The following is a 27,086-nucleotide window of genomic DNA, read 5'->3' as shown; positions in this document are numbered from 1 at the left end:
TTACCGGTGAGAAAGGAGGGAAAGCTTGGCACCTTGCTAGAAAACAGTCCGGGGAATTACTGTTGAAATATGAGCTGAACCATGAAAACAGAAGGGGGTTTATACCAGCTCCACTGCCTCTGCAAATTGATTCCTTTGGCTAAAAGGAACAAGCTGGAGAAGATATGGAGGGAGGGATGGATGGATGGAAGGAGGGTCTAACTGTGATTGTTACTAGGTTCCCCTTTCAACTGCTGGGATCTGAAACCATTTGTACACTACTGGGGAAATACACTGGCCTACTAATTCCCACTTGAGGAAACAAACAAGCACAGCTAAGACAGTTCTATATATAGTTTGAAGTAAACTGTTCACACCTTTAGTCTTTGGTGTTAAGGACAACATAACAAACGTAGTTATCTTTATCACATAAAATATATATCTACCTGTTCCTCTCAGCAAATTACCTTTCCGCATTTACAGCATAACTGTAAATGTCTATAGTGAAACCAGCGGCAAATGCTAACTGTTCCTAGATTGACAGACAACTAGACAACTTTGCTTTAATAAATGTATACATAATACAGCTTATCTGAGTTACAAACATTTACCCAAGCAGACCGCTTTTGTACAACAACATGTGTAAAGCTATTGTTGCTATGTTACGGCATCAATATACATATCAGTAAACATCTCTGGAACAAATGATACACATTTCCATGATGCCCACAAGGGCTCTCTTGCTGGATGAGCAATCTATAATATCTTCTGTTGGAATGGCTTCTGATGCTCGCCCTAGAGCAATCAGGTTTCCAGTTCAAGTCCAGCTCTGTCCGCTGTTTCTGGGATGGCTCCTCTGAATGGACTTGTCCACTATTCCATGAGGGTAAGTGGCTTTCTGACATAGAAAAAGCCAGACTGTTCTTATGTAACAGAAATACTATACCAGTACACACAATTGAATAGCAATCAAATAAATACAAAAGAAATTAAGGACAGCTGCAAACAGCAAATTTTGACCTTTGATATCTTTCAAATGATTTATTAGAGCATTTTGTCACTGATTTGACTACTAGTATAAAGTTAACAAAGCAAACTGACCGACAGCTTCCAGAGCAGTTCTCTTAACCAGACATGTATGAACAAAGAGAGAAGCCTTGACCAATACTCAAATGAAGAGTGGTTACCTCCCTTGATTCACTAGAACCAGTGTGTTTGATATTTAATGACACTGAAGAGATTATACATGTAGATAACATTTGTTCATGTAAACCATTTTCCTTTCTGCATGTATTCCATCCCACATCATGAATTACACACAATACTTTTCCAGTGAACTCTAAAGACTTAAACAGCAGGTTTAAATTCTTTTTCATGTATATTCTGAAGTTCACTTGTGAGTTCCACATTATTAACGCCATCCAGACGCAGACACCAACATGTCATTAAAGACATACACGTCAATGTTTATACTGTCATTGAGCTCAATGATTACATAAATGGCTGTAAAGTTTAGTTTACCTAGTTTATCATGTAGTATATCTGACTCTGAAGGCAAATGGCAGAATAAGCAATGTCTTTGTACTTATCATTAATATTTCAGGGCTAAATTATCTAAAGCATGCAGAGTGAATAAAGTTTACTCTCAGCAACCTGCAGAAAAGCCTCATATCCATAGTCCCTCAGTGCATATCATTACAGTATAACAGTAAACTGTTCACACCTTTAGTCTTCACTAACTTCAACAAACAATGCGATCACTGAAACTTGCCTGCATTTACTAGCATATGTGACGTGATCTATCAACTTCATTTCATTGGTTTAAATGACCTGGGCTGACCAATCAGCCTGTGTGGTCAGCCTTTCAATAGCAGTCAACAGGCAGGGTAAATTTGCATTGGTAATGTCTTCATTAAACAATGGCCCAAGAGATCAAAAGGCCAATCTCAGTGTTGTGAATCGCTTGTGTCTGTATTTGATCTGTCTCATGCATGAGTGGGGTCAGGCAGTTTGCAGGATCTAGCCTTCAGCTCCCAGGTGACACTTCCACAAGACTTTCCCTCACCACAGATAAACTTCTGCAGATTCCATAAAGTTTTCATTACAGGTTGATATTATTATTCTTGATTACTGAAAATTGCTAGTGTTTCTGCACCAGAATAAAACCTGAAGAGGAATATGGCTTTGACAAACATAAAATATTTTGTTAACACTATCTTCAAACTCAAAAAAATTTAACACTATAATCATACTAAAAAACTGAACATTTCTCAACAGTCATCCATCGAAAAATAAACAGAATGGCCAACATTTTTTTTTAAATGGAACACTAGATAGCATACTCAAAAATTAGAACATTTGCAAACATTCAACAATGCAAAATGGAATGAAATATAAAAGTACGAAATAAGTGCATAACTGTAGTAGTAAATGTGGACTGAAGTTTACAATTGTATTATAGTATTTGTATTAGCGGAGGGGCAGCATGCTGTAGAGGAGTCACAGAATTACAACTGTAAAATTAGTCTGTGTTGGCAATAGGTTATCTTTCTGAACGTGAGAGGGGTGAATAAATTAGCACAGTCTGAGCAAATATTACACTAACAAAGAGGGAGAAATGTGTTGTAAACGGTCCTTTCAGGTGTCTTGGCGGAGAGGTTTGGTTTTGTAGGAGATTTGGTCCCAATCTAAACAGGCCCTCTACACCAACACTGGGACAGCTAAGTATGCACTAAGCAAACAGTCTCTGTCTATCCAGGATTCTTCTGCTAGGATTTCACCCCACACCCAATTAACCTTTTCACTGCTGAATAACCTATCTACCAGCCCCAGACAACGTCTTCCTTCTCTTTAACCCCTAATCCACAAACCAGTTTATACCTTAGTAGTGTTCTGAACAACTTATACCCGAACAACTCAGCTGACACATAAAACAGTCAACAGCTACTAACCAACAACATACATGTAAGTAATCTACATCCATGGATATATGGGAATGCAGGTGCTCTGCCCAAGGTAGGCCTACAGCCCATGCTAAGTTCAATAAGTCTGTTTTCTTTCATCACCAATTCTTTGAGTACAATTGGGATATACTTGAACCAATACATATTACAAGTGCAAGTATGTAGTGTACAAAGTAGATCTAAGATCTGTATCTCACTATGCTGTATTTGACATACAATGTTCAGGTTTTTTTTTTTTTTTTTTCACATCATATGTATGTATGCGTGTATTTATATATATATATACATGTATATATCTATATATTATATATGTATGTGTGTATGTATGTGTATATATATATATATATATAAACACAAACATCAAGGTCCTGGAATATACTGGTCCTCTGAATTTGCATGGGTCTGCAAAATCAAAATAGTATAGGTCATGTCTGGGTAAAATTTGTCACCTACAGTCAGATAGCAAAGCTAGCTGCTTTTAGCAAAAGCAAGTCAACCTTACCTGTATAGTGAAGTGTGCAAGTTTTAATTTATCCTGAAGAAACCCAAGTGTCTGATTAAGGTAGGGCAACTCCCACATAGCCCGCAACCCATCACACCGACTGGTCTCTGCAAAAACAATCACAGTTACACATTATCAGAAAGTATCAATGTTTCAGCCAACATGCTTAAATAATTAACATGTGTTATATGCATATGCTTACAACAAATCATATACCTGTAGAGTGTACGACATTCCATATGCAACAGTGAAATGTGGAAGAAATACTATGGAATCAATACTTATCAATACACTGGACATGTGCACTGTACAGGTACCGTACATTTCCATGTCACCACTAAGAATAAGAAATGAGCTACATGTAACAGATAAAGCCCTAAAGACTGAAACACACACAAATATGGACATTCCCAACCATATGTTATTCCTTGGTAACATTCATTCCATATAAATGACTTGTCCCACAAAACAGAGCTACATCTACACTCATTACAAATCTACATGTGCATGTACATACATGTATACATGTACATTCAATAGTACAAAAGTGCATGCACATGAATATGCATATGGAACATTTGCAAACAGACTACACTCAATCAACATCTCTTAAAAAAATGATACAAATTCAATACAATTCCTGAAATGGTTCTACAATTGGCATAAATATGCACATATGCAATGACTATGTTCTCATCTATTATGCTGCAAGTTTACATGGATATTTATACATAGATGACCTGTTCAACTGCAGCGCAAGTTTGCTTCATGATTTACTAACCAAGCATTTAGCTAGACACATAGCTCATACTGGTACATGTACATCTTTCACATTTCTGTGGAGAACAGGCTCATCATGAACTATCCCATTCAGCTCCGGACACTGTTTTATGACTTACAATCCAATGTAATTCCCTATTCCTAATCTGATAAGCCAATAACTTATGCATGCACCTAGTTCATAAAAAATTATCAATATGTCTATTTATGCAGATCATACACTTTTTTTTACCCCTATTACATCCTGTGAGCTTACACCAAACACATTTCTTCCCATGAATACAACGTGAATGTACATTTACATGCCATGTAAGTAGAACAGGAGAGCCTGTCATCTAGACAGCCTGGACTGATGCACAATACAGCCTTACATATGACTTCATGTATAACCATCCACACAACCTGCCGCCAAATTACTATAATGTGTATGCAGCTTATTTTGGGCCTCAGACAAAAACCCCCAATGCTACTAAAAATAAAGGAGGACAGATGACTGAATAGAGCAGTCAATGTAGAAAGTGTCCAGTGTGCAATACTGGTTTACAAGACGTATGAATAAGACAATCGATGAGAACAAATATCTTACATTCACTGCAACTCCTGAGGCTGGTTTCTCAAGGGAGTTTTGGTTTTAAATCAAACCTCTCTGGTAGTTTCAGAAGCTGAGCTCAAAGTTTGTGCATTGATCACTTGATACAACTTAAACTAGAATTTGAAACTGGTAACTTTACGAAGAAAAAAAAACTTAGAAAAAACTGTTCTTAACTAACAGTTACTAACACAGTGTCAAATACAGGACTCCTTACCCATGGCAAGTTACTATAAAACCAAAAGAAACACCCATGCCCTCTTGCTTTCCCACATAATCTCAGATCTCCTTAACAAAAGAGATTTTGTAATTCTCATAAAAAAGCAAGACAAACCTTATTATATATGCTAATAAAACTACATGAGAAAACAGGCCTGATAACCTGCTTAGAACACACATATCAATTTCCTGTAATACTGACACTAGATAGTAACTATACGTTGTACTACACATAAGGTCTTAAAGAAATATATCTAATACTAGTTCTGACATTTTTTTAAAAAACAAATACTTTTCTTAAGTACTTACAATAGTGTACAGTGAAAAGAACAAGGCTACAAATTTGTAAAGGATACACATGGTGGTAATAATGGAAGTAAATGTGACCACCCCTCAATGACACACATCAAACATATTCATCTACTGTGTACATGTTACATGCGGATATAAATACATGTTCTTTGCTCATGTGCTTACACTTCACAGCTCAATTAGGAGTACCTGTTACATGTACATGGTGTGTCCAATGCAATCTGATTTATAAGAACACCTATGTATGGCAAAAAATGTTTTGATGCACACATAGAAATCATAGGTGTTATACAGTATAAAGTGGAATCCATGATAGGTATTCCAGAAAAACAAATGTTTATATCACCCATTTGTGTACACTATGTACATTTTTCTTGTCTTAAACTCACTACAACTTGGAGAAGAGATTATTTCAACAGCCAGGAATAAGAAACACCTATAGCAGCATAACGAATCCTTGTAAAAAGCACCATCATAGAATGAATGATTGTGAATACATAGGAAAATATAGACATTTTTTAAACGTTGTGAACTAGATTTGGGCATATGTAGGTGAGCGCAACAAGTATATCCAGCTCCATGATAACAGCCTAGAAGTAAAATTAACATACCACTTGATATACCACAAACAAAAAAGTCTGATAAATAAATAACAATGCTCTGAATGGTATTCTTGCTTTTTGAGGAAAGCTGCTACATGTAGTCTCCTCACAACCTGTATGTGTACAGCTATGATATGATGGTGACATCCCACAGCATGTACCATATGCTTTATTATACCGAAAAAACCTTTACGGCTTGTGTTTAAATTGCCTGATTTGTATGTCGATAACGGAGCTATAACAGTAAACTGTTGTTTACTTTATGAACAAGCAGACGGCGGAGAGCTAACAAAGGGAGATAACTGGTGTGGAATCAACGTATGTGATCATTGGCTATTAGCACGAGATCGTTGGCTATTGCCTCATGAACATGGGATATTACTTTGTGGCACGTTATCGTACATCAAGTTTTGCAGAATATCGTGTCTATCTCGACCAATGGAAATTGAGAATAACGCTGAGGTACAATAATTGTAATTATAGCACTTCCAATGTGATTATAGAAGTTTGTACCAGTAAATGCAGAAACTGTGCAATTTACATGTATATGTGAATGTCTTTACTCCTACCATGCTTAATTGTAAGACCTGCCTTCTCATGAAAAGCCATCCATGAACTTTCCCAATTCCTTATTAACATTCTGTTGTAGGAAGGCTTTCTTACAGGCCGTAAAGGGTTAAAGTTAACTGGGGAAGGCTTTAAACATGTACTAGCTGCTATCATGCAGTTTCTCCTGATCATCTTACACCCAGTCCTACTGCTAGTCCAGTACTCACAATGTGAAGTTTATGAAGTCTATAAAAATGATACAACCAGCAAACGATAATGTTGGCCTCATGCTTTCTGGAGCAATAGGTGTACACCACAACTTGTAACTTATCCCAGTCACTCATACCAACATGAGCTCTTTATCACCAGTAGGGCTGAAGCCTTCAAGATGAGTTTCAGCCGATCTGTCTCCTTGTACAACCCCATACATGATGCTTAACATGTCTACATACATGTTTTAACTTTTACACTTTCAAGTTTCAAGTTATAAGTACATGTACAATTATCACAGGGTATATGGACACTTTACATGCTCAGACATTGTTCAAATGATTCAACATGTGACCAAATAATTTGTTAGTGTAAAGGCATTGTATGTAGGGTCATACATGTTGATGTTTTGCACATGTAAAATCAAACAAATCATGCATACCAAACATAAATTCATCATAATCTTTGTAAATCAAGTTTACAAAGTGGTCAGCACTAAGGTCCATACCTGTTTGACCAGTGTCCAGTAAAAAGGTTTATACACATCTCCTACAGACATCAATGAATAAGGTCACACATCATAACTCTTAATAGGTAGAATCAATGTCTGCACATACACATGTACATTGTAACTGTCCAGTAAATCCTATGGTCACTCCTTCTCCATCCAAGGCAGTTCACATGTGATTCCAATGGGCACCCTCACAGGTGTGGTGTGGCTATGTAGTGGTCACTGTGCCCTAGATCCTGCCCACACACTGACAAATTGAACTGACCAGATAGCCCTGTGCTTAAGCCAACAGAGGGTATTCATGAACACCAGCTAGTAGGTGTTCCTCAACTGAAATCTCAGCGTACACAAGCAACTCTATGTACATGACTCTGTCTAAGGTTTTGAACTAAAGCAGTGGAGCATGTCCAGGAGACTCTCTAACACCCTCCCTCTTCACAAAATAAAAACTTTCTTGGGGGAGACTAAGCATTTAACTTCCAGCTACCCCCTGGGTGACGTTTCACTTCATTTAAAATAGTTGTTCCATTGTGTCCCTCACCCACAAAAAAGATTTGATGAAATGCAACAGACACAAATTCTGCTGCCTTAAGGCTGGACAATTGATTGTCAGTTGTAAGCACAAAGCAACTTGCACATCACAAAAGGGACAGGTCTAGCTCTCTTTCAAACACCAATGATAAAAAAACCTATAAAAGAATTGTTGATTTGATTCCTCCAGTCATGTGATAGCCGTCTGGTGTAAGCCAATACAGCCAACCCTATGAACTGAGTGCTTGGTATGAATGGAGGACCACATTCATCATTAACCTTTAAAAACTACGTCTTGAAAGCTTCAGAGCTTTTATCACGATTTTAAGATATTTTTAAAAAGAGAAATTTATGAAAACACCTTGTGATCAAGACAAATACTTACAATTTTAATAAATATACAACCTGTACAAGCTTGTTTATTTACTTGATGTCTATTTTTAGGAGATATATTTTAATACATGTTTATTAACATTTAAATAACGAATTAAATAAATGTGCATTAACAGACTTCAGTGTATGACATTTGTCCTTAATCTACAGGAAACAGATGATTTATTTCGAAATTAAAAGGTTTTATCGTTAACATATACCCTAACACTGCTTAAACTGTTTCTGGGTGTGTATCTGCGCTTGAGTTTCTATAACAAAAGAACTACAGCATGATAAATCTCACTTTAAACTTACCAAGCTACTCTTCCTTCACATGCATATTCACTAAACTATGTGTTTTCTAAATCCTCTTTTCAGACAAAGACGTATGCTTGGCCAAGGTGATAGAAGTAATGGGATCAATATGAAGCCACTCTGGGGCCTTATTGACCAGAGTAAAGAGGGTATGATTGAACTGGACATGCCAGCAGTAGTCCAGCTGAGAGAGGAGCATGCTGGTCCCCTGCTAATTAAGACCTGCTGGACAATGCCCACAATGACTACATTGTCCACTGCCACGGATAATAACACCTCTCAATCTCAGCACATCTTAACACTGGCACAGAAGGACCTGCTGGGTTCAGTCTTACTCTAAAATCCACCATCTATATGTATGTTTGGTAAACAACTAGCCCAAAGTCTGTGATTAGAGCTGAATGACAAGGACACCACCATGACTAATCCTAGCAATCTCTCATTACATCTATATGAAACAACATATACAGTACAGATGGTTGAGTGCATTACACAACAGATTACAGTGTGTTTTCATTTCTAAGCTCATATCTCAATTGATGTTATGAGCAAGGCCACACATGTACATATGCATGAACTCAGTAACAGGGTCAGATATCTTGCCAGCATACCTCTGTGCACCCCATAATATTGAGTCCCATTTCTGTTATACATGTTAAGGTAATACTGATTCATTTTAACACAGATTATGCAGTCCTCATACATGTACCTGCCTGTAGCTCATCTCAAATATAATGTTACTTGTGAAATGCATGTTTTTCTTTTCCAGAAAGCCCACAGTTTTAGTTTGTTCTTGTACAGGTACATGTACAGGGGTTCATAGAAGACATTTTTCCACTAACTGTCCCCCACTTTCTGGGTGAAATTAAGTTTTTCTTTCAACTGCAATTGAATTTTTCTTTTTTCGACTGACCATTTGAGATACTAAAACTGAATATTTTTGTACTTTACTGTCCTTCATTGATTAAAGTAATTATTACTGCTTATATGCTGATAATAAACTCAAGCTGATAATTGACAAACACAGCAGTTATTGTATTTCAGGATACCAGCCAGTGAAGTGAGAAGGAAGACCTGTGCAGAAAACAAACAACCTAGAGCATCAGTCTAGACTGACTGAAACTCACAATATGAGCAACTGGTCTTAACATTACTTTTAAAAAATATTCAATAGTCATGAATCGAGATGGAATGGTCATGTATCAAGTATATTAGAAACTAATGTCAATAGTGCATCCAGATGAATGTTCTCTGCATTATCTAAATTCTCTTGAAATATTCTTCTTACTTGTCAAAAATAAACAAAGATTTCAATCAACAAAAAGCAATTCAAAACGATTTGACTTATCGACAGGGTACTAATCAGATGAAATTTACTGTGAAAATCAGCCACCAGTAATGAGAAAGTTAAAGGACCCACAAATAGTGAGTCACCCCATGGAGTATTAACTAATAATGATTTTTAAATAGAGAGGCTTCATATTTATTTAGAGAGAGAAAATACACTGCTACTTTTATGTATCAACAAATGATCATTTTTTCCACAGCAAATACGGCTGGATCTCAATGGCCTGAAGACCTGTCACACACATCTCCATGTTCAGTCTTTGAACAGAAAACATGCTTTTATAGCGATCGATGTCGCTGGTATATGTTCATATCTGACAAAGAAGAATTTAATTTCATTGCTGTAAGCCATTTATCAAAGTTCAAATTCCCAAAAATGAAACCCAGATACAAACTGTGTGCTTGCCTTGAAACAAGCTGAAGATATTAGCGCCACCTGACATTAGGAGGAGGAAATCAATCAGAACACGTGCTCTCACATGCAGTCACTCGCGCTAGACTAATGTCAAAAACAGAAAGATCGGAAGCCGAAGTAGGTCAAATTATTTGTGAAGACAGATTTGGCAGATACCAAAAAAGCTTACTATGTGTTATGTCTGATTTCATATGTCCCTCCACTTCCAAAAAATGCCTTTTTAAATCTAATCAACACAGAGGGTCATGAAGATTTTCGTAAAAGGGAGATAACCTGTAATGCGAACAGGTTGCCTCTCGGAACTTTAAAGGTGTTTAAATTGAGTTTATATAAAATTTTGAATATGTCCTTCCAAAAACAACCTCAAATTGAATAAATATAACAAGTTATTGAGTTTTTATTGTCTATTTTATTCAATAGACGGACCGAATACCTGCTTGTCCAGACGACTTCTATGAACCTCTGATGTATGAGCACTGGCGTTGTCACAAAAACAGCTCTAGCACTGAACGTAGACAGTGGTGGCATGGTCAGCAAACACCATGTTATTGTGCTGCGGTCGTAGCACTGTCTCTAATCACCACTGAGGGCTATGAGAGTAGAAGTGCGCAAAGTATTCATTACTTTGTGTTGCCGACTGGCAAAACCAAAAAACCAGCTACATGTATGTTAGGGTGCAACTATACACAAGTTCTGCAAGGAGTCTTCTACATGTATAAGAAACAGGTCTAGAAAGTCTTTATTTTGATATGGTGTAAACCATCTTTTAAAAAAATTTTTTTTGCAGGTCCTGTCACCAAAAAGGAGACACTGGTTAGCCTGAGACAGAAAGTGGCAATATTCACATAGTGTGGTAGGAGTAAGGCTATGTCAGGGCAGGAAATCTACAGTACGGGTGTTGATGTGTTTAAGTTTTAAAAGAACCAGGCTTTACTCGCAATGGATATCTTCCTGATTTAGCAATTTCTACATGCACAACATGTATAAATCAACAAGATCTACAGACCTGGCTAATAAATCTCAAACAAACTGTCACTTTGCAGTAGAAAACATCAATACCTGCATGTGTAATCCAGGCATTTCTCCACACCCTAATGCACTAGACAGCTCCTACACTACCATCACGCACAGTCAACATATCAGGCTCCACTGCTTCAATCCTGGCGTACCAATCCTTCACCACATTGCAGAACAGCAGTAATAAATAGTACTTCAGGCACCCAGGGTGTTCAATGGTCAAGTAGTACACTCACTGAGGAGCATTTTGGCCCTCTTCATCCCTGAAACGCTCTCTAACCCGAACTGACTTGCATAACTACATGTGTGTTTAGTTAACTAACATCCTTAACGTGATGAAAAGGTGAAAAGCATTCCATAATCTCTTCCATCTTCAGCCTACACGGTTCAGTTTAGATGCACTGCAAGCCAATCTTACCCAGTTTAAGACTGTCTATCATACATACATGTATGTACATTACGTACATTAAATGAATGATGCAAACACAGAGGAAAGGCTGCCAGAGCAGACATAGCATGTATGTACATATATTCATACACTGACTTCAACATGCTGGTACTTTGTAGACCGAAAGAACAGAACTAAACAGATATGAAATAACTACACTACTTTGAGCAATATGTGCATGTACCTGATGTCAACTACCCAGTTTGACAAACAGTAGCACTGCATAATGTGTGTTGGAAAATTACACTCAAAGGCATTATCTGTAAGTTTACATTTAGTCTGAACATTAATGACAAACATTTATTAATTATCAGCCAATTCAACAGAATGTACACAGTGGTATGGAACATCAAGAAGTAAGTAAGACTTACTTATTTTCCTTTTCTATCATCGATGTTATGTTTCCATACCCTACATGTTACAGCTTATTAACTAATTAAAAACTAACTAACAGTTTTATGTATTTCAAATTTAAAAGGCAGATTTACTGATTTAATTGGTTGCTATTTTGCACAATGCCCAAAATACTTCATCTACAAGAACAGTATATTGCCTACTTTGGCCTAGTTTATGAGATACATGTACCTGACAAACCTCATCAGTAAAGAGCTAATGGTATGAAATGAAGCAAACTAGATCTCAAAGATTTCACAACATCTGTCTGTAGGATTTACATTTAACAGTAGGTATATCAAACTAAACAGTGTTTACCGGTACATTTCATATCAGGATCACAATACTGCCGCACAGAATTACTTCCCTTGATGCCACTCTGTCGTTTAAAAGGTGCATTTTTAGGAGTATAAATAAAACTGTGTATACACTGCAGGTGGGATCTCAAAAAATATGTAATGGCAAGTTTCAGAGGTAAAGCAGTATAAGCCAGTTAAAGATCTAGCTTTAAGATCAATTTTAATAAAAGCCTAAGATAAACGTTATGTATTCTTTAATCCATCAGCGGTTAATTTTAAAATTATGGCTCGAAATAAATCCAATGAACGACAAACTCTTTAGCTGAAATACATCAACTTCACTTAAGATCTCAATATTTCTACCGCTCTCAAAGGCTGATACTTTGTGTTACCTAAAAAATATTAGTCTGGCATGAAATAACGTACATAAGCTACTGCATGCTTTAATAGGCAAGGTCCCACTTCTCAGTTTCACAACTCAAGAACTAATCTCGCGTTACCACAAACTCACCATCCATCATATTACCATGATAGAAAGTCAGTTGAAATAATGCATAAACAGTTTCTTCCACAGTATAAAGTACATGTACCTACATGTACGTGTAAATACAAATCTAGAATACACTGCTCTAGTACTACAAATACATCTACATGTACTTTACAAACCTGTACAAGTTGACAATGGACTGGCAGTGCAAGATATAAGGTCAACCAAAACTTTCCAGCAGATGATGGACGTTGTAGCTGTAACTGCAGGTATATATTATTCCTCCCAGGTCTGTGATGTACTCAGCCTGTATTGTGTTCAGAGATAAGGGTGATAATGAGAACTGGTCCCTGCTAAAACAGGCCAGGTTAGCTGAGATGTTATTACCTGTACCTTTGTGGATTAACCCAGACTGTGAACAACACTTCAAAGGCAATCAGTAAACATGATGACTTCACCACTACACTACAGGTGAAGGTGACTGCCTTGTAATTACAGGGTCAATGGGTGCAATAGCCAGTGTCCACAGGTACAGGGAGGAAGGGGGTTCAGAACAATCTGGGTCACACCCTTTGTACTTTGTTCTCCTTGTCATACACAGGGATAAGCCTGCACAGGTGACAATGTAGGTCTACAGATTATCACTCCCTAATACTCATCTCTTAGCGTGCTGATTACATGTAACTATTAACAAGAATACTGTTGAACCACAGACCTATTAACCATTACAGGTATACCATGGCGACTGAAGTCATTATTAGCTCTGATGACAATACCTGTGATGGCAACTATCAGGTGTAAACAAGAATCCCAGCACAAGGCCTCCAGACAAAACTGCTTCAAAGCACTGAACACAGTGGGAACAGCATACATGTACATAACACCTGCAGGCTTCCAGGTGACAAAGTGAAAGACAGTTTCCTTTCACTACATATTTTTTTTTATGTCTGTCACCTTTACCAGCAATAGCTCGACATTGTCAGGTGAAACCACTCTGTCATGGCTGTCTAGCATCATAGCAACAGGCAAGGGGATAATCATAAAGCTGGCCGCCTCCTCCACCTGATAAATAAATACAAGGCAATCAACCAGGTGTTCCTAGGCCAATACTTGCCTTTACCTGTTCTAGTTCTCCAATTAGCCAACTGCTGCACAGGAGTGAACAAATACAGTGTAGGGGTTTGCTGGGTGCTGCCTGACGACCCTGTTGATATCATTTGACATAAATCACAAGCAGAATGTCTCACTAATATCTGCATCATCTCACAAGGTTCACATCAGGGGCCTTAGGACTGAAGACATATTGAGACATAATACCAGTCTAGCATTAGACCACTACAGATACCTGTTACTGCCAATAATCCGGAAAGAAACCAAAAAACCTTGCTACATGTACTATACATATAATAAAGTTCTGTTTACAGCAGCAAATTATTGCCTTAGCATTTCTTCCAAGAAAAAGCATTTTATATGTAAATAAGTCATGAGATATTGCTTTTTGGTGTTGAAACTTTTATATCCTACCCCCTAAAATCTGTCAGCAACCTGTGGATGGCAAAGGGTTTCCCCCAGGCTGTGCCGGGTTTACTTACACCATAATGCTGGAAAACATCTTTCTAAGATTAAGAAAATTCTCAACATCAGCATCAACTTGCTGATGGGCAGGCTACAGGCTACACAGGCTACACAGGCCACAGGCTACACAGGCTACAGGCTACACAGGCTACATGTATGTCCACCTCTACTCCCTCTATAAGCACATACATGTTCTTGTACATTTGCATTCTTAGTCTCTTTTCTCTGACAATGTTTATAGCATCAGAAAGTAGGAATTCACTACTGTTTTATTTTCTCTTCAGTCTGTTTGAATGGCAACAATGTGGCTGAAATACTATTAACGTGGTTGAAATATTACTAATGTGGTTGAAATACTACTAATGTGGCATTAAGCCACAATCACTTCAAAACTTTCCTGGACTCTTTATTTTCTATGAAGTTATCATGATTTTATATTTCTGCAGTATATAAAGGTCCAATATGAGATTATTCCAATGAGATTTTGTTGCTCTCAGGGGGTGCTTTAAATGGGAAAGTAGAGAAGGTGGGGCCAGGGGAGGGAGAAAGAAAAAGAGCAGAGGAAGATGCAGAACTGTCAGTAATCCACAACGTAAACATCATCTATCCAAGACACTCCTGGACATCAAAGCAGTTGCCTCTTATTTACTGTATTCTTGTTTATCTCTGCCACAGACAACGGAACACAGATACTGTGAGGGGAGGTGGGCTCTGTAAACAGGAACAGCCTGTGGGTGAGTGAATAGCTGGTTATGTGGGGATTCTGAACACCTAGTACACGGGGTATACAAGTATCTGACCCTACTGAACTGAAAGAGAAATAACCACACTGCACATCATCGTGATCTAGGACAAATCTGTTGTTAGGTGCATTGCCAATGGTTAAATGGTGGCTCAAACATAATTATGTGCGAATACTGACTGACCCGAAACCACTACTGTTACAAAATGCTCTAACAGAAATGATAACTGCACAGGGATAGCTTGACAGAACTCTGCGGCGCATTGGTAAATAAAATGTTTAGCCTGTAACGTCACATAGCTGCTTTGATGTAACTTCTATCGCTTTTTGTTAGTATATATATGTAAATAATGCTAGTCAACTAAATCCAGCAAGGTCTGATATATGTGGTCATATGGTATCGTGGATGTAGGTATAAGACTGAACCTCCAATGTGATGAATAGGCTAATGTCAGACACATTTTATGAATCAGCTTAGTTTTTTCCCAAATTACATATTCAGGTACAAATACATAAAGGCTTCACTCTGGAATTTTCCTCCTCAACAATGGGCATGCCACTTATATGAATGCACCAAATAAACATGCAAAAATGTAAGGTACATGTACATGTCCTTAATGGAAAATAAAGCAAAAAAATCCCCACCCCCCTTCTAAATGAACTAAGGTTATGTTATTTCTTGTCTTTTTATTTAACTCCTACTGAGAATTTCATTAACTTATGAACTTAAAAACATGAAATTGAGCTTATGAAAAGAAGATTGGATTTGCATTGATTCAACAGCACAGAACAACACTTGTACACATGAAATCGTGTGTAAGTCGTTTAAATGAGAATATATATTCCCCCAAGATGAAGCTACATGTAACCACTGAAGTTGATGACGGTATACGCTAGGTGCACTTGAATCCCCCCATAGACAGTATGATACCTGTGCATAAGCTTTGCATGTGCTGCACATATCTCAACAGCATGCTCGTAGGAAACACATTAGTAACATCAACATAATACTCTACAATCGCTAAAGACCTCGCTGGGAAAAAAAAAGAACAACTGTCTTGAACAGCTCTATAAATAGCAAGAGGATCCTATCGCGCTTTATGCAGACTGAGCAGTTGAGAGATACCAGCACGTAGCCTGCCGCTGATAACACTCCACACATATATCTACCTGCATTGTCTGTTACATTACTTACAGATACAGGTAATTACATGTGCATCAAACAAAATGAGGACAACATTTTTTTTGGCTATTTGTACCAACAAAAACACCTTGTTCACACACAAACCTATATGCGCTTAACATTTCTTGTACATATATGTATTCATATTTACTATCCACTACTAATGAATAGTCTTTCTTGACTGGAGTATTATGTGGGATCAGGATCAGGGGCTTCTCACTCAGTCTGTTTTCAAAGTGTGAAAAAGCAAGCCATATATTGTAAAATATCTGGTCCTGCAAAGGGACATGTGATTTATATGTATATGTGAAAACAATGACATTGGAACTCCAGTTTGTGTTGAGGCATATTTGTTTCTCTACATGTACATATATAATTTCAAAATAAAATGATACCCATACAGCATGAATGAGGACTTCATGATTTGAAGAATCAACTCTCTAATGTTTATTTGCTTGTGTTTTGAAGTGCCCACACATAAAGAATGCCTTCAAAAGAAGTATACCACTACCTGTTTCACTCATGATATCCACTAGATTTATAGTCTCTGTGTTAAGAGGATTAGCAGAGTTAGTTGTGTTCTTATGTGGATATATTCACTTGACACTGACCCAGCCAATATTACAAATTTGAGGCACTTAACGCATATCTAATCCCTGGGAGTCTGCATACCTTCAATACTCTACACCTTGAGTAAAATACAACTTGGTGCTCTGGAATGGAGAGGGTCCTTCATTCTCAGGGACAGCCTGGAGCTTCACACACAAGATGTCAGCACCTGCTACACTAGTATTTACAAAGAGCAGTTATTTCTCCTTCACAAACCTTGAGGGGCACTTTCCGGTGCTCTATTCTGACTGAATCAAAGGTCTATTTGACAACAATGTTGGGTATAAAGTAATGTCCCCACACAAAGGCCTCTATTACAGTCATTGAGAGTTCTCCAGCTGCAAACTCACCTTTTAGTCTTTCTTATTTATAATTCAGAGGGAAGCCACCACATGGTCCCTTCTTCAGTCGACAAAACTTATCCATTACAACTGATATTGCTAGACATGAACGAAGCCAGCAGGAGGAGAAATAGCAAAGGAATTCAACCAATGAATACTGAAGACTTCAAAGGTTTCTATTTTATTAGTCAACACTACCATTATTAGCCTGACCACTGGAATTTTTGTGCCCAACAATATCAGCTTAGTACCCTGGTTGTTCTAAAATTTGGGACAGTTATTAGTAGTGTTGAAAGTAGAGTATTACATTTCTTTACCAAACTTTTGGAAAAGTGAAGACATGAGTATGTTGTTCATTAGATGGTCTACCATGGGAGAAACAAGAAACTCAATATTCCTGCTAAAATTACATCTACATTGGCTAAAATGAGCAGAAAAAGTGTCTCAAATTTTAGAAGAAATAGGGTAATATCGATAACTAGCTGGTCTTAACTACATGATCAAAGTCAACTTTGCAGGACATGATGTCCCTTAATTGTAGGACAAATGTGGCAATCTGCAAACTTTCTCAGAATCCCAGAAAAAAGAAAGTCATCTTGTGCATTTTATAATTCAGATTTATAAAACATGTAAAAGTACACGTATTAAATAGATCTGCACCTCAGGTTTCTGGATCGTCATTTAAGATGCAAGTCCATGTACAGGGGCCTTTTTCACAAAATTTCTGTAGCTGTCTAAGGTCTGTTAGTCGGCCAATTTAACCAAGTACCGTAAGCAGGCCACGGAACATATTTACTAAGCTGTACCAAAATATACCTTTTTTTTAACCATAGACAATATAATTATAAAATTTGGAGCAATGACCACAGCCGTATACAGAGTTCACACTTGTACAACTTATCAAACATTCATCTTTCCACAAAATCAAACCACAAAGAAACATAGGCAAGACAGTATTTAAAAGTTAAACTCACAACTCATACACTGTATTAAAGTACCATAACCAAAACACTTTTTATACACAAAAGCACCAGGCAGTTGGGTGAATACAGTGTAATGATGTTCAGTATAAATACTGCATGACAGGAGACGTGTTTCACCAAATGAGCCTCCAAGATGGCTGTGCCTCCAAAAGGACCCCTTGCAAATCAAAAGACTGATTGAGAATAAAGTAACTGAGAGCATCTGAACACATGCTTCTAGAGGTGTGCACAAGCTGATAGGAGTGGCCAGCAGCTATGTTTGTTCCTGGTGACTATGATAGGTCTGCTAAATATATCAAACAGTAAACCTGATGACCCCCTGTTAGACAAACAGCCTGGTTAGACAGCTGCTAGAACCATCAGCCTGACACTAGTACTTGCTCAGATCAACACTGAGCCCCTGGCATGACCTCTGCCTTCCTCACCAGTTCACAGGGGCAGACTATCTTCTTATAGCCCAACAATGAACAGGTGCTACATCCTTCATCCCTTTCTTTAATTTAAAAAATCCAAAATGAGACAGGCAATCAAAAACAAGTTTTCAAGTCATAAAGAAACATGTGCTAAGCACTTAACATTTCTAGGAATTGACTTTTAATCTTAATCTGTAACTGATGTTTTTCAAACTAAAGTTGAATCATTACACAAACTTCATTTCATACACATTTTAATGGTGTGTTATCTCATTTAAGCAGAGTATTTACTGTACAGTAAAAAAGAGTTACATGCACACTTACGTATCTACTAGTTTATATAAGAACTTTACACATAAATTGAATCAATTTTATCACTTACACTTAAAACCACCAATGTGCAAAATATAAATCATGAGCTACTTAAAAGTCAAAAACACAAAATGTGATCCCAGGCCACAAAGTTAACCAATGCATGGCCTCTAAGGGGATGCACATGCATGTACTCCATTTCACTTACCACCTAATACATGTCCATATAGTTCTATGATGAAGGGAATGGTCCTGTCTTCAACACAGTAAATCTAATTATAAGATTTCCACAAGCTGGAGGATTTCCTTGACAGCCTCAAATCATATCATTACTTCACAGGGCAAGCATATTCAGATGTTCCCAACAAAGAAAACATGGCAAACAAGCCAAAAACAAGGTGCTAGCTCAAACACCTCCAAATTTCTTTTGACAATTAGTAAGGCGCAATCAGCACAGTGGCAGACAAAGTAGCAAAGTTTGGTGCCATTCTGCAGACAGCGTAAATCAATAAAGCCCACACATGAAGTCTTATCAAGCTGAATGACAGAATTAGGTATGGGGAAGCCCTCACCTCCTACCCAAATAGAGAGAGGAAGCCAAATCTAGGAGTCCAGACACAGAGCGAGCATACAGGCCGCTCACTATACGCCAGCCACATAAAGAGGTTAACAAGACAGAACACATGATCAGCATTATTGGAGTCTTTCTCAACTCCCCCTTGTTATCCGTTGGCTGTGCCAATAATCCCTTTTGTAAGCTGGCTGTGGAGCAGGAGTGAGCGCCAAGTTAACAGGATGACAGGGAAAGCCCTGGCCTGTGGGCCTTACCTTTCTCAGAGTCCCCATTTCCTAGTTGTGGCCCAAGTAGTGGCCTCCTCACAGGATTATACCAGTAACCAGATTCTCCATATCCAACCCTCTGTAAGGCAGTGGTAGGCCAACAGTGACAGGCCTGAATTCACAGCTAGCAGCGTCTTGAAGCAGACCTGGGTCAGAAGCTGAGAAGGGACAGCAGCAGCCAGTCAGCCAGCCTGTGTCAGAACTAGTGAGCCAGGGAGGAACCAGCTTACCAGTCAGTTCAATACAAAGACATACATGTAGGGGCACACAGAGACAGCTAGAAAGGGGCCAGTGAGAGAGGCCAGTGAAAGTGGCCTGTGTGTGTTGTGTGTAGAGAGTCAGCAAAAGGCTTCAGTGTTAGTTCAGTTTCCTCCCTCAAAAGTTAAAAATGGCAACCCAGAAAAGCCAATGAATGCTGGTCTGAGGGAGTCCATTGAGGGAGATGGAACAACAGAATTGACTCCCTGGCCTGCCTATTGTGTAAACAATTCCTGCACCAAACAATTAATAGCTGCACCCCTCAACTAAACTTCAAACTATAGTACATTGCTACTTGATTCACCTTAAAGGATCTAATGACATAATACCCAACTTCCATGGCCTGTGAAGTTACTTTGAAGTCCACTTTGCAGTGCTACATACATGTATATCTGAGCAGTACATGATTGACACTGCACTGAATAAGGACATCAATCATCCTCAAGATGTAGCATCTCATAGTTCAAATACCCTTAACCAATGAATAAAAAAATTATGGCTTGACAGATAATTGCTGGTGATTTACTGAATTACGAATTTTGAAATTTTTTGAAGAATTTACATATTACACTGTATATGTATGTAAATTACATGTGTTTGCATTTATGGAACTTACAACATATATGTAGACTGTAAATGAACATACAGCTTCCCAAAACGTTCTTAAAAGATTAAAATTGGAATTATGGATAATATCAGCCTTTACTCATACTTTCATACTGAAAGGTTTGAGAAAAATCAAAAAATGACAACACAGATTTGAACTCAAAACTTTGTGACTGAATTCTTTAAACAGCAATGCACCCAACTGATGTACAAAAAAGGGCCAAACTTAAAAGGTTCTCTGTTGGAAGTGAGCAGATATTATCAGAAAAAATATGGTAGGTCAATATTGAATTTTTTTCCCGCTCTTTTCTTATTATTCCAGCTAATGAAATAGCTATCCACTGTAAATAAATTAACACTGAGAGACAGAGAGAAAATAACTTCTATCAAAAGAAGTTTTATGCTCTGCATACCCTAATTCTTCACCCTTTTCAACCACCTCCGCAACCAGTATTTTTTAATGTTCTGAGAGAGCTATGGGATGAAGAGAGCTAATTTGCACAGTTTTATGAAGCCTACATCTTTAGTGACACAAACGAATCATTTTAGCATCAATTGGCTAATAACTGTATGCTTAAATTCCACTGAAAAAAGTGTTTAGTGGTTGAAAAGATCAAAGATTTACAGTATACATGTACGTGGCTGTTTAAAGTAAACGAAAGCTAAAATATGAAGTAAGGTTCATCATACAGACAACTGAAAACTGTGTAAAAATACTTTTGTTTATTTTTTCAGATTTTTTGAAGAGTGTTCAAAAGGCATTCAAATATTTGAATAGTAAGGTCTGTTTTATGAGCCCTACTGATCTTATCTAGCAACTCTGATGTCACATAACCTTTTTACCTGATGTTCACCAGAAGGAAGGAATTTTAGGGAATCTTTTACTCATGGGCAAAAGAAGTTATTTCAATATTCAGTGTCGTGATTTGAGTTATAAAAACTTACTGTGATAGCGTGGTCCACAAAGCCCACCTTAAAATTCAAATGTTTGAACGCCCTTAACTCTATACAATTTTAAAAATTAAATAAAAGTATATTTATGCATAGTTTAAAGTGGCCTATATGGTGAGTTGTTTTCCTTTTTAAAAAAAAATTTTTTTGCTGATCATAGGAAATATAGAAACTGACACTAGAAAATGAAATACAACAGACAGCTTTAGCAAACTTTGTTAGGTATATATATATAAATTGTTTTTGGCTGATCATAGGAAATATAGAAACTGACACTAGAAAATGAAATACAACAGACAGCTTTAGCAAACTTTGTTAGGTATATATATATAAATTGTTTTTGGCTGATCATAGATAATAAAGAAACTGACACTAGAAAATGAAATACAACAGACAGCTTTAGCAAACTTTGTTAGGTGGGTACATTCTACCTTAACTGAAAAGGATCAACATTACTAAAGATTTCTTCTACATTTCTGTGACTCACAATCACACATGGTTTTTCTGCATCGTCTTGCCTAGAAAATAGAGGACTTGTCTCACTTCTCACAATTTCATACAACAAAAAGTTGTCTTGCACTAGGCCATAATGTGCTGCAGTGAGACAAGGGAGGTAATTCACAGATCTATTCTTAGCTTGTGTAAACCGAAGTACATTTCATTATACACGCACGAAAACAGTACCAAAAACTTTAAGTTATTGTCATATAAATATCACACAAGATTATCCCCTCACAACTTAGAACTGCACTTTTTCACCTTAAACTTGTTGAACGGATCAGAGATGAGGCGGGGAGGCCATTAAGCTTGTATGTTTATTAAAAAGATGTCCTAATTAATCCAGGTATAAAGTTATCCTTCCCTGCATGATAGGTGTTACAGCAAGTCTGGCTGACAGTGCGAACACACAGAGAAAAGTTTTGTCAGGAGAAACACCAAGTGAGTTCAAAGTTGCTTAGCTTGATATTAAACAAAAGTTTGAGGCCCCCCAAGGCGAGAGGGACAAGCCCTCTGCACAAAAGACTACATATTCAAGGCCCCTTTTAATAAACACCTGCTTAACCTGCTCTTAAGAGGAAACTAAGTATATTTAGTGCACCTCCAGCATACTTTTCACACAGCCTGAAGATACATCTGGTCATAGAGTAGGGGTGTATGGCAGTAAGCAGGGATGCGTAACCAGACTGGAATGTCTCCCCCTTGATGAGGATATGTACATGTCTGATGACATATCTTTTTGTGAAGTCATGGAGTGACAGAAGCTGATCATCAGACAACAACAACACCGCTGTGTCAAAAGGATGTCTGAAGACCTGTATTGCAAATCATCTGCTATAACTTGACACATGTATGTGTAAACCAATGTGTGTTTGATATACACAAATGTCCATGATCTTATCAGGCAATTTAATTGCAATGTATGGACACCTGACAATTAAATTTATTTCTTTACTTATTTGATTGGTGTTTTAGGCAGTACTCAAGAATAATGCACATAATTGAAGGTGACCAGCATTATAATGGGAGGAAACCCACAACCATCTGCAGGTTACTGGCAGACCTTCCCATGTACAGCCTGAGTGGGAAAGTCAATGCCCCCCCCCCCCCCTTTTCCGGGCATGCTAACCCCCTCAGCCATGGAGGACCCCCAGTGTGTAAAATCAATATGTTTATAAAACTTGAAAGATTTTGCAACCAAAACTTACGTCTCCTCTACTTACGATTTATGTTAAAATACATGGTATTGAGCATGATGATTAGAGGAGACAATTTTAAAAACGGTGGGTGATTTTTCACTGTAATTAAGCTCCAAGTCAGATTTGATGAGGTTTCACCCTGGCGTTCTGAATACATGTACGCCTACATGTATATCACCTGGACACGGTTATAGCCTAAATTTCAGACAGACAGACAAAGTGTGTGCACAAGCCCCCAAAAGGTGATTAGTTTTTGTCATTTTGAGCATTTTGAGTAAATTTACACCAGTGACTAAATTACAATTGACATCACTGCATTTTTTTTATTATTATTATTATTACCTAATTCTGCTTAAGCCAAGGTGCTAGGGGCGTGTAAATTGCTGCTATTTATGCATTTACATGAACAGTTAAAATAAAGTTAAATTGACAAGCAGCCATATTTCACCAGTTACGTATGCCCGACCATTTGCCAGCTATCAATTTGTTGTCGTTCCTCTGGTTTTATTCTCTAAACTGTACATCTTCAATTATGTCAGCACCTAATAAGCGCATTCATTATCATTTTGAGGATAAGGTTATCCTGCAAAAGTAGCCAGCTGTACCTGGCAGAGAATTAGATGAAGTAAAATAAGAGCACTTCTTTGATGCAGACCTGTTCGGAATGTTAATGAAGTAACCGCCTTCTTATAACTTCCAAACTCTGAGGATTTGATGGAATATATTTTCTGTTTTTACTGGCCTTACCTGTCCACTAAAATTTCTCTGCTTAAGTCACTTAAATCACTGCCAGTCTTTGCAGTTAACTTTATCAGGGATTCATAGAAATCCAAATCTTTACAACTGGAAACTCAAAACTGAGGGTTTTTTTTCAGGTTAGATCGAGTTTACTTGTATTTTAAATGCCGACTTTAATCTTGTATTGAGTTTAATTCCACTTTAGCGCCTGATAATTTTGTGAAAGTGAAAGTATATATGAAGTGTTATATATATATATATATATATATAAACATGTATATTAAGTGAATATATATATATATATATATAGTGAAAGATTAATTTCATTTGAGGTCCATTTCTGATCGTGATTTTATTGTTGGTACACACATACATGTTTACAAATATCAGAAATCAGATCCTCATCAGAGATACATTTTGTGTAATAAAACAGATATAAACCATGGTGATGCATGTTCAGTTGTTGGTTGTTATATTAAAGGGACAAAAGGAACTAAAAAACATTATATAAAAAATAAACAGGTACAAAACACAGAGACGAGGCTTATCCTGCTCAGACTACAGGTACACAATGAAACAATTACAAACCCTGCATATGTCATCAAAAATAAACAAGATATGCAAAAACAAAGACTGGGCTTATCCTGATCAGAGATACATGTATAATTATAAGAAAACAGTTATAAACCTTCCATGTTCAGTTGTTGGTTACATTGAACAATGAAGCACTAGAAATTCCTCCATACAGGCAAACTGTACACTTGGAAATGTTGTATGCACCCAAGGGAGCCTCACCTCAGATCACTGAATAGCTTTGGCCTAACTTACTTTGCCTATAAAACACTTAATACTTCAGGAAGAGGGGAGCCAAGATCATGTTGTGTTGCATGAAGTTTTAGGGTGAAATATAACTCTTGTCTTTGTATATGAACTTCCCTGTATGGATTTGGAAAATACATTGGTCTGCTCTTTCAAGTGCCTCTAGCATTGTTTTCACATGGCAACAATCTATCAGTAAATAGATACATTTCTTATTCACCAAGGTTTCCTTGGCATTATAGGGACTGTCACTGCCAGCTCAGGAATTCATGCCAATTACATGATCCGGACACACTTTTGACCAGACAAAAATTATCCCTACACCTGACTAACCTTTTTGCTTAATAATCCCAAACAGTACCTTTCTGGCACCAAAACAAGGGGCTCACGTGGGGGCCACAAACAAGGGAAGAACATTATTGTTTAATGCCAACTTGAAAAGGGGGCACTCTTGGGGATCTTTTGATGACATAGGGTTTGATGTTTTGAGCTTGTTACTACAAAATTTAAGATATACATGAATCAGTTTCACTTTGACACAATGACTAGTTGGCCCAGAGAGATATACACCCGTCCATCACTGAACTAATTTCAATCACAAATAGTAAGTTTATGGCGCATAGATGCAGTAATTAATTCAAACAGCTGCCTGCTCTCTATTGTTACTGCTTTTTACTCTTATACAGAGTATTTTGCACTGTAAGCTGTGATTTTTTTGAAACAAAGAATCCGTAAATACACAACACCACCGCACTGCACTGGATGAGGCTTTGTGCTTCCATGGAGTTAGGCAGGTCAACATGCATATTTAATGAGGCAGGTTTAATGAGGCAGCTAGAATGACCTGATTCTGCCGGACTGACCAAAAAGTTGCTGAAGCCAACTTTGCCATTTTCTAGATGGTTATGGTATTAGCATTACATGTTACAAGGATGCTTAATCTCGAATCTTCTGTGATGGCAGTCTGTCTTTGAACACTGTAGGTGAGGAGAGGAACACTTACTCAGCTCGTGGGCACTATTAGGCCTTATTTGCCATCTTCGTCGTGAAAATTACGGCTGACTACTTCGGCTTGTCATGGGTCCAGCCATTGACAATTGAAGTCAAACGCTACACTTCTATGATTCGAATGCAATTCGGTTTTCATAAAAACCTTGTAGTATTTGTACCAGAAAAACACAGTACTGAGTTTTTTTTTACCCCAGTAATCAGTTCTGAACTGAATTTTACCACAAAATACTGAGGTCTAAAACCAATGTGTATGAATCCCTGGTTATAAAAGTAGACAAAAAATACATGCAGCTGAGATTGGATTTTTAAGAGCAAACTGGCAGCACCAGTAAAAACATAAGTGATCAGACAAACTCAAAATGTAGTGGAAATCAACAATTTGTTCTGACTGATTTTTTTTTTTTTAACAACAATTTACGTGACCATTAGAACAATTCTTCAAACATCGTCACCTAAATGATGTAATAATACCAGTTCTATACACCTTCTACTACTTCACTCAATTTTTAATGACATGAACAATTATCACTATAGTTTTCAGGTAGATCTATGAATACCATGTGCCTAGAACATAAAACTAAATGTATAACATATACATTGACTGACTTCCACGCTCACATACTGTATATCAAAAATAATATCAAATACAGCTTAGTGCCAATGTACATGGTATATGCCAATGAAGTTCAACTGTAACAAAGTGTGATGAGATAGTTGAATGTTTGACTTATCTGATAAGCCTTACATTCTTGTCAACATAGAACATGCTTTTGGAGAGGACTACATGTGCATATAAAGGTAAATACATGTAGCTTTACTTCACAACATATGTTTTCACATGCCATAAAAGTGACATAATTAATTACCTATGCAAAATATAGTGCATATACACAGCAGAAACACACATATAACTGACCTTGGAAAATGTGTTAAGTTCCAGTGCTAAGTTCCAACAGGAAAATTATTAAACGTCATATAGACAAGAATGCAACTCTCCTAAATGAACATATACCAAGAAGAATTCTTTTCATTTGCCTAAATAATAAGAAACCAGCAAACTGCTCAGTAATCATTGTCCGATTCAAAAAAGTTGTCTCCCCTGCTACAAATAACCGGTTGCTGCTAAGCCTTCCCTCCCCTGAAACAGGTGAATGCACCTTAGGCATAG

At 37.4% G+C, this 27,086-nt stretch overlaps 1 protein-coding gene across 2 annotated transcripts in view; it reads right to left on the bottom strand.

The window, feature by feature from the left end:
• The window catches only part of LOC135466775 (trithorax group protein osa-like), an 80,798-nt gene that overhangs the window by 43,601 nt on the left and 10,111 nt on the right, over window positions 1-27,086 (bottom strand). For both annotated transcript variants that reach the window (XM_064744445.1, XM_064744446.1), the window contains exon 2: window positions 3,445-3,551. In XM_064744445.1, the coding sequence (XP_064600515.1) occupies window positions 3,445-3,551 (107 nt within the window). The remainder of the gene's footprint in view (window positions 1-3,444; window positions 3,552-27,086) is intronic.

The sequence above is a fragment of the Liolophura sinensis genome, chromosome 6, assembly GCF_032854445.1.
Source record: "Liolophura sinensis isolate JHLJ2023 chromosome 6, CUHK_Ljap_v2, whole genome shotgun sequence".
Lineage (NCBI taxonomy): Eukaryota > Metazoa > Mollusca > Polyplacophora > Chitonida > Chitonidae > Liolophura > Liolophura sinensis.
The sequence above is the reverse complement of the archived record's forward strand: the minus strand, read 5'-3'. Positions and strand labels throughout refer to the sequence as shown.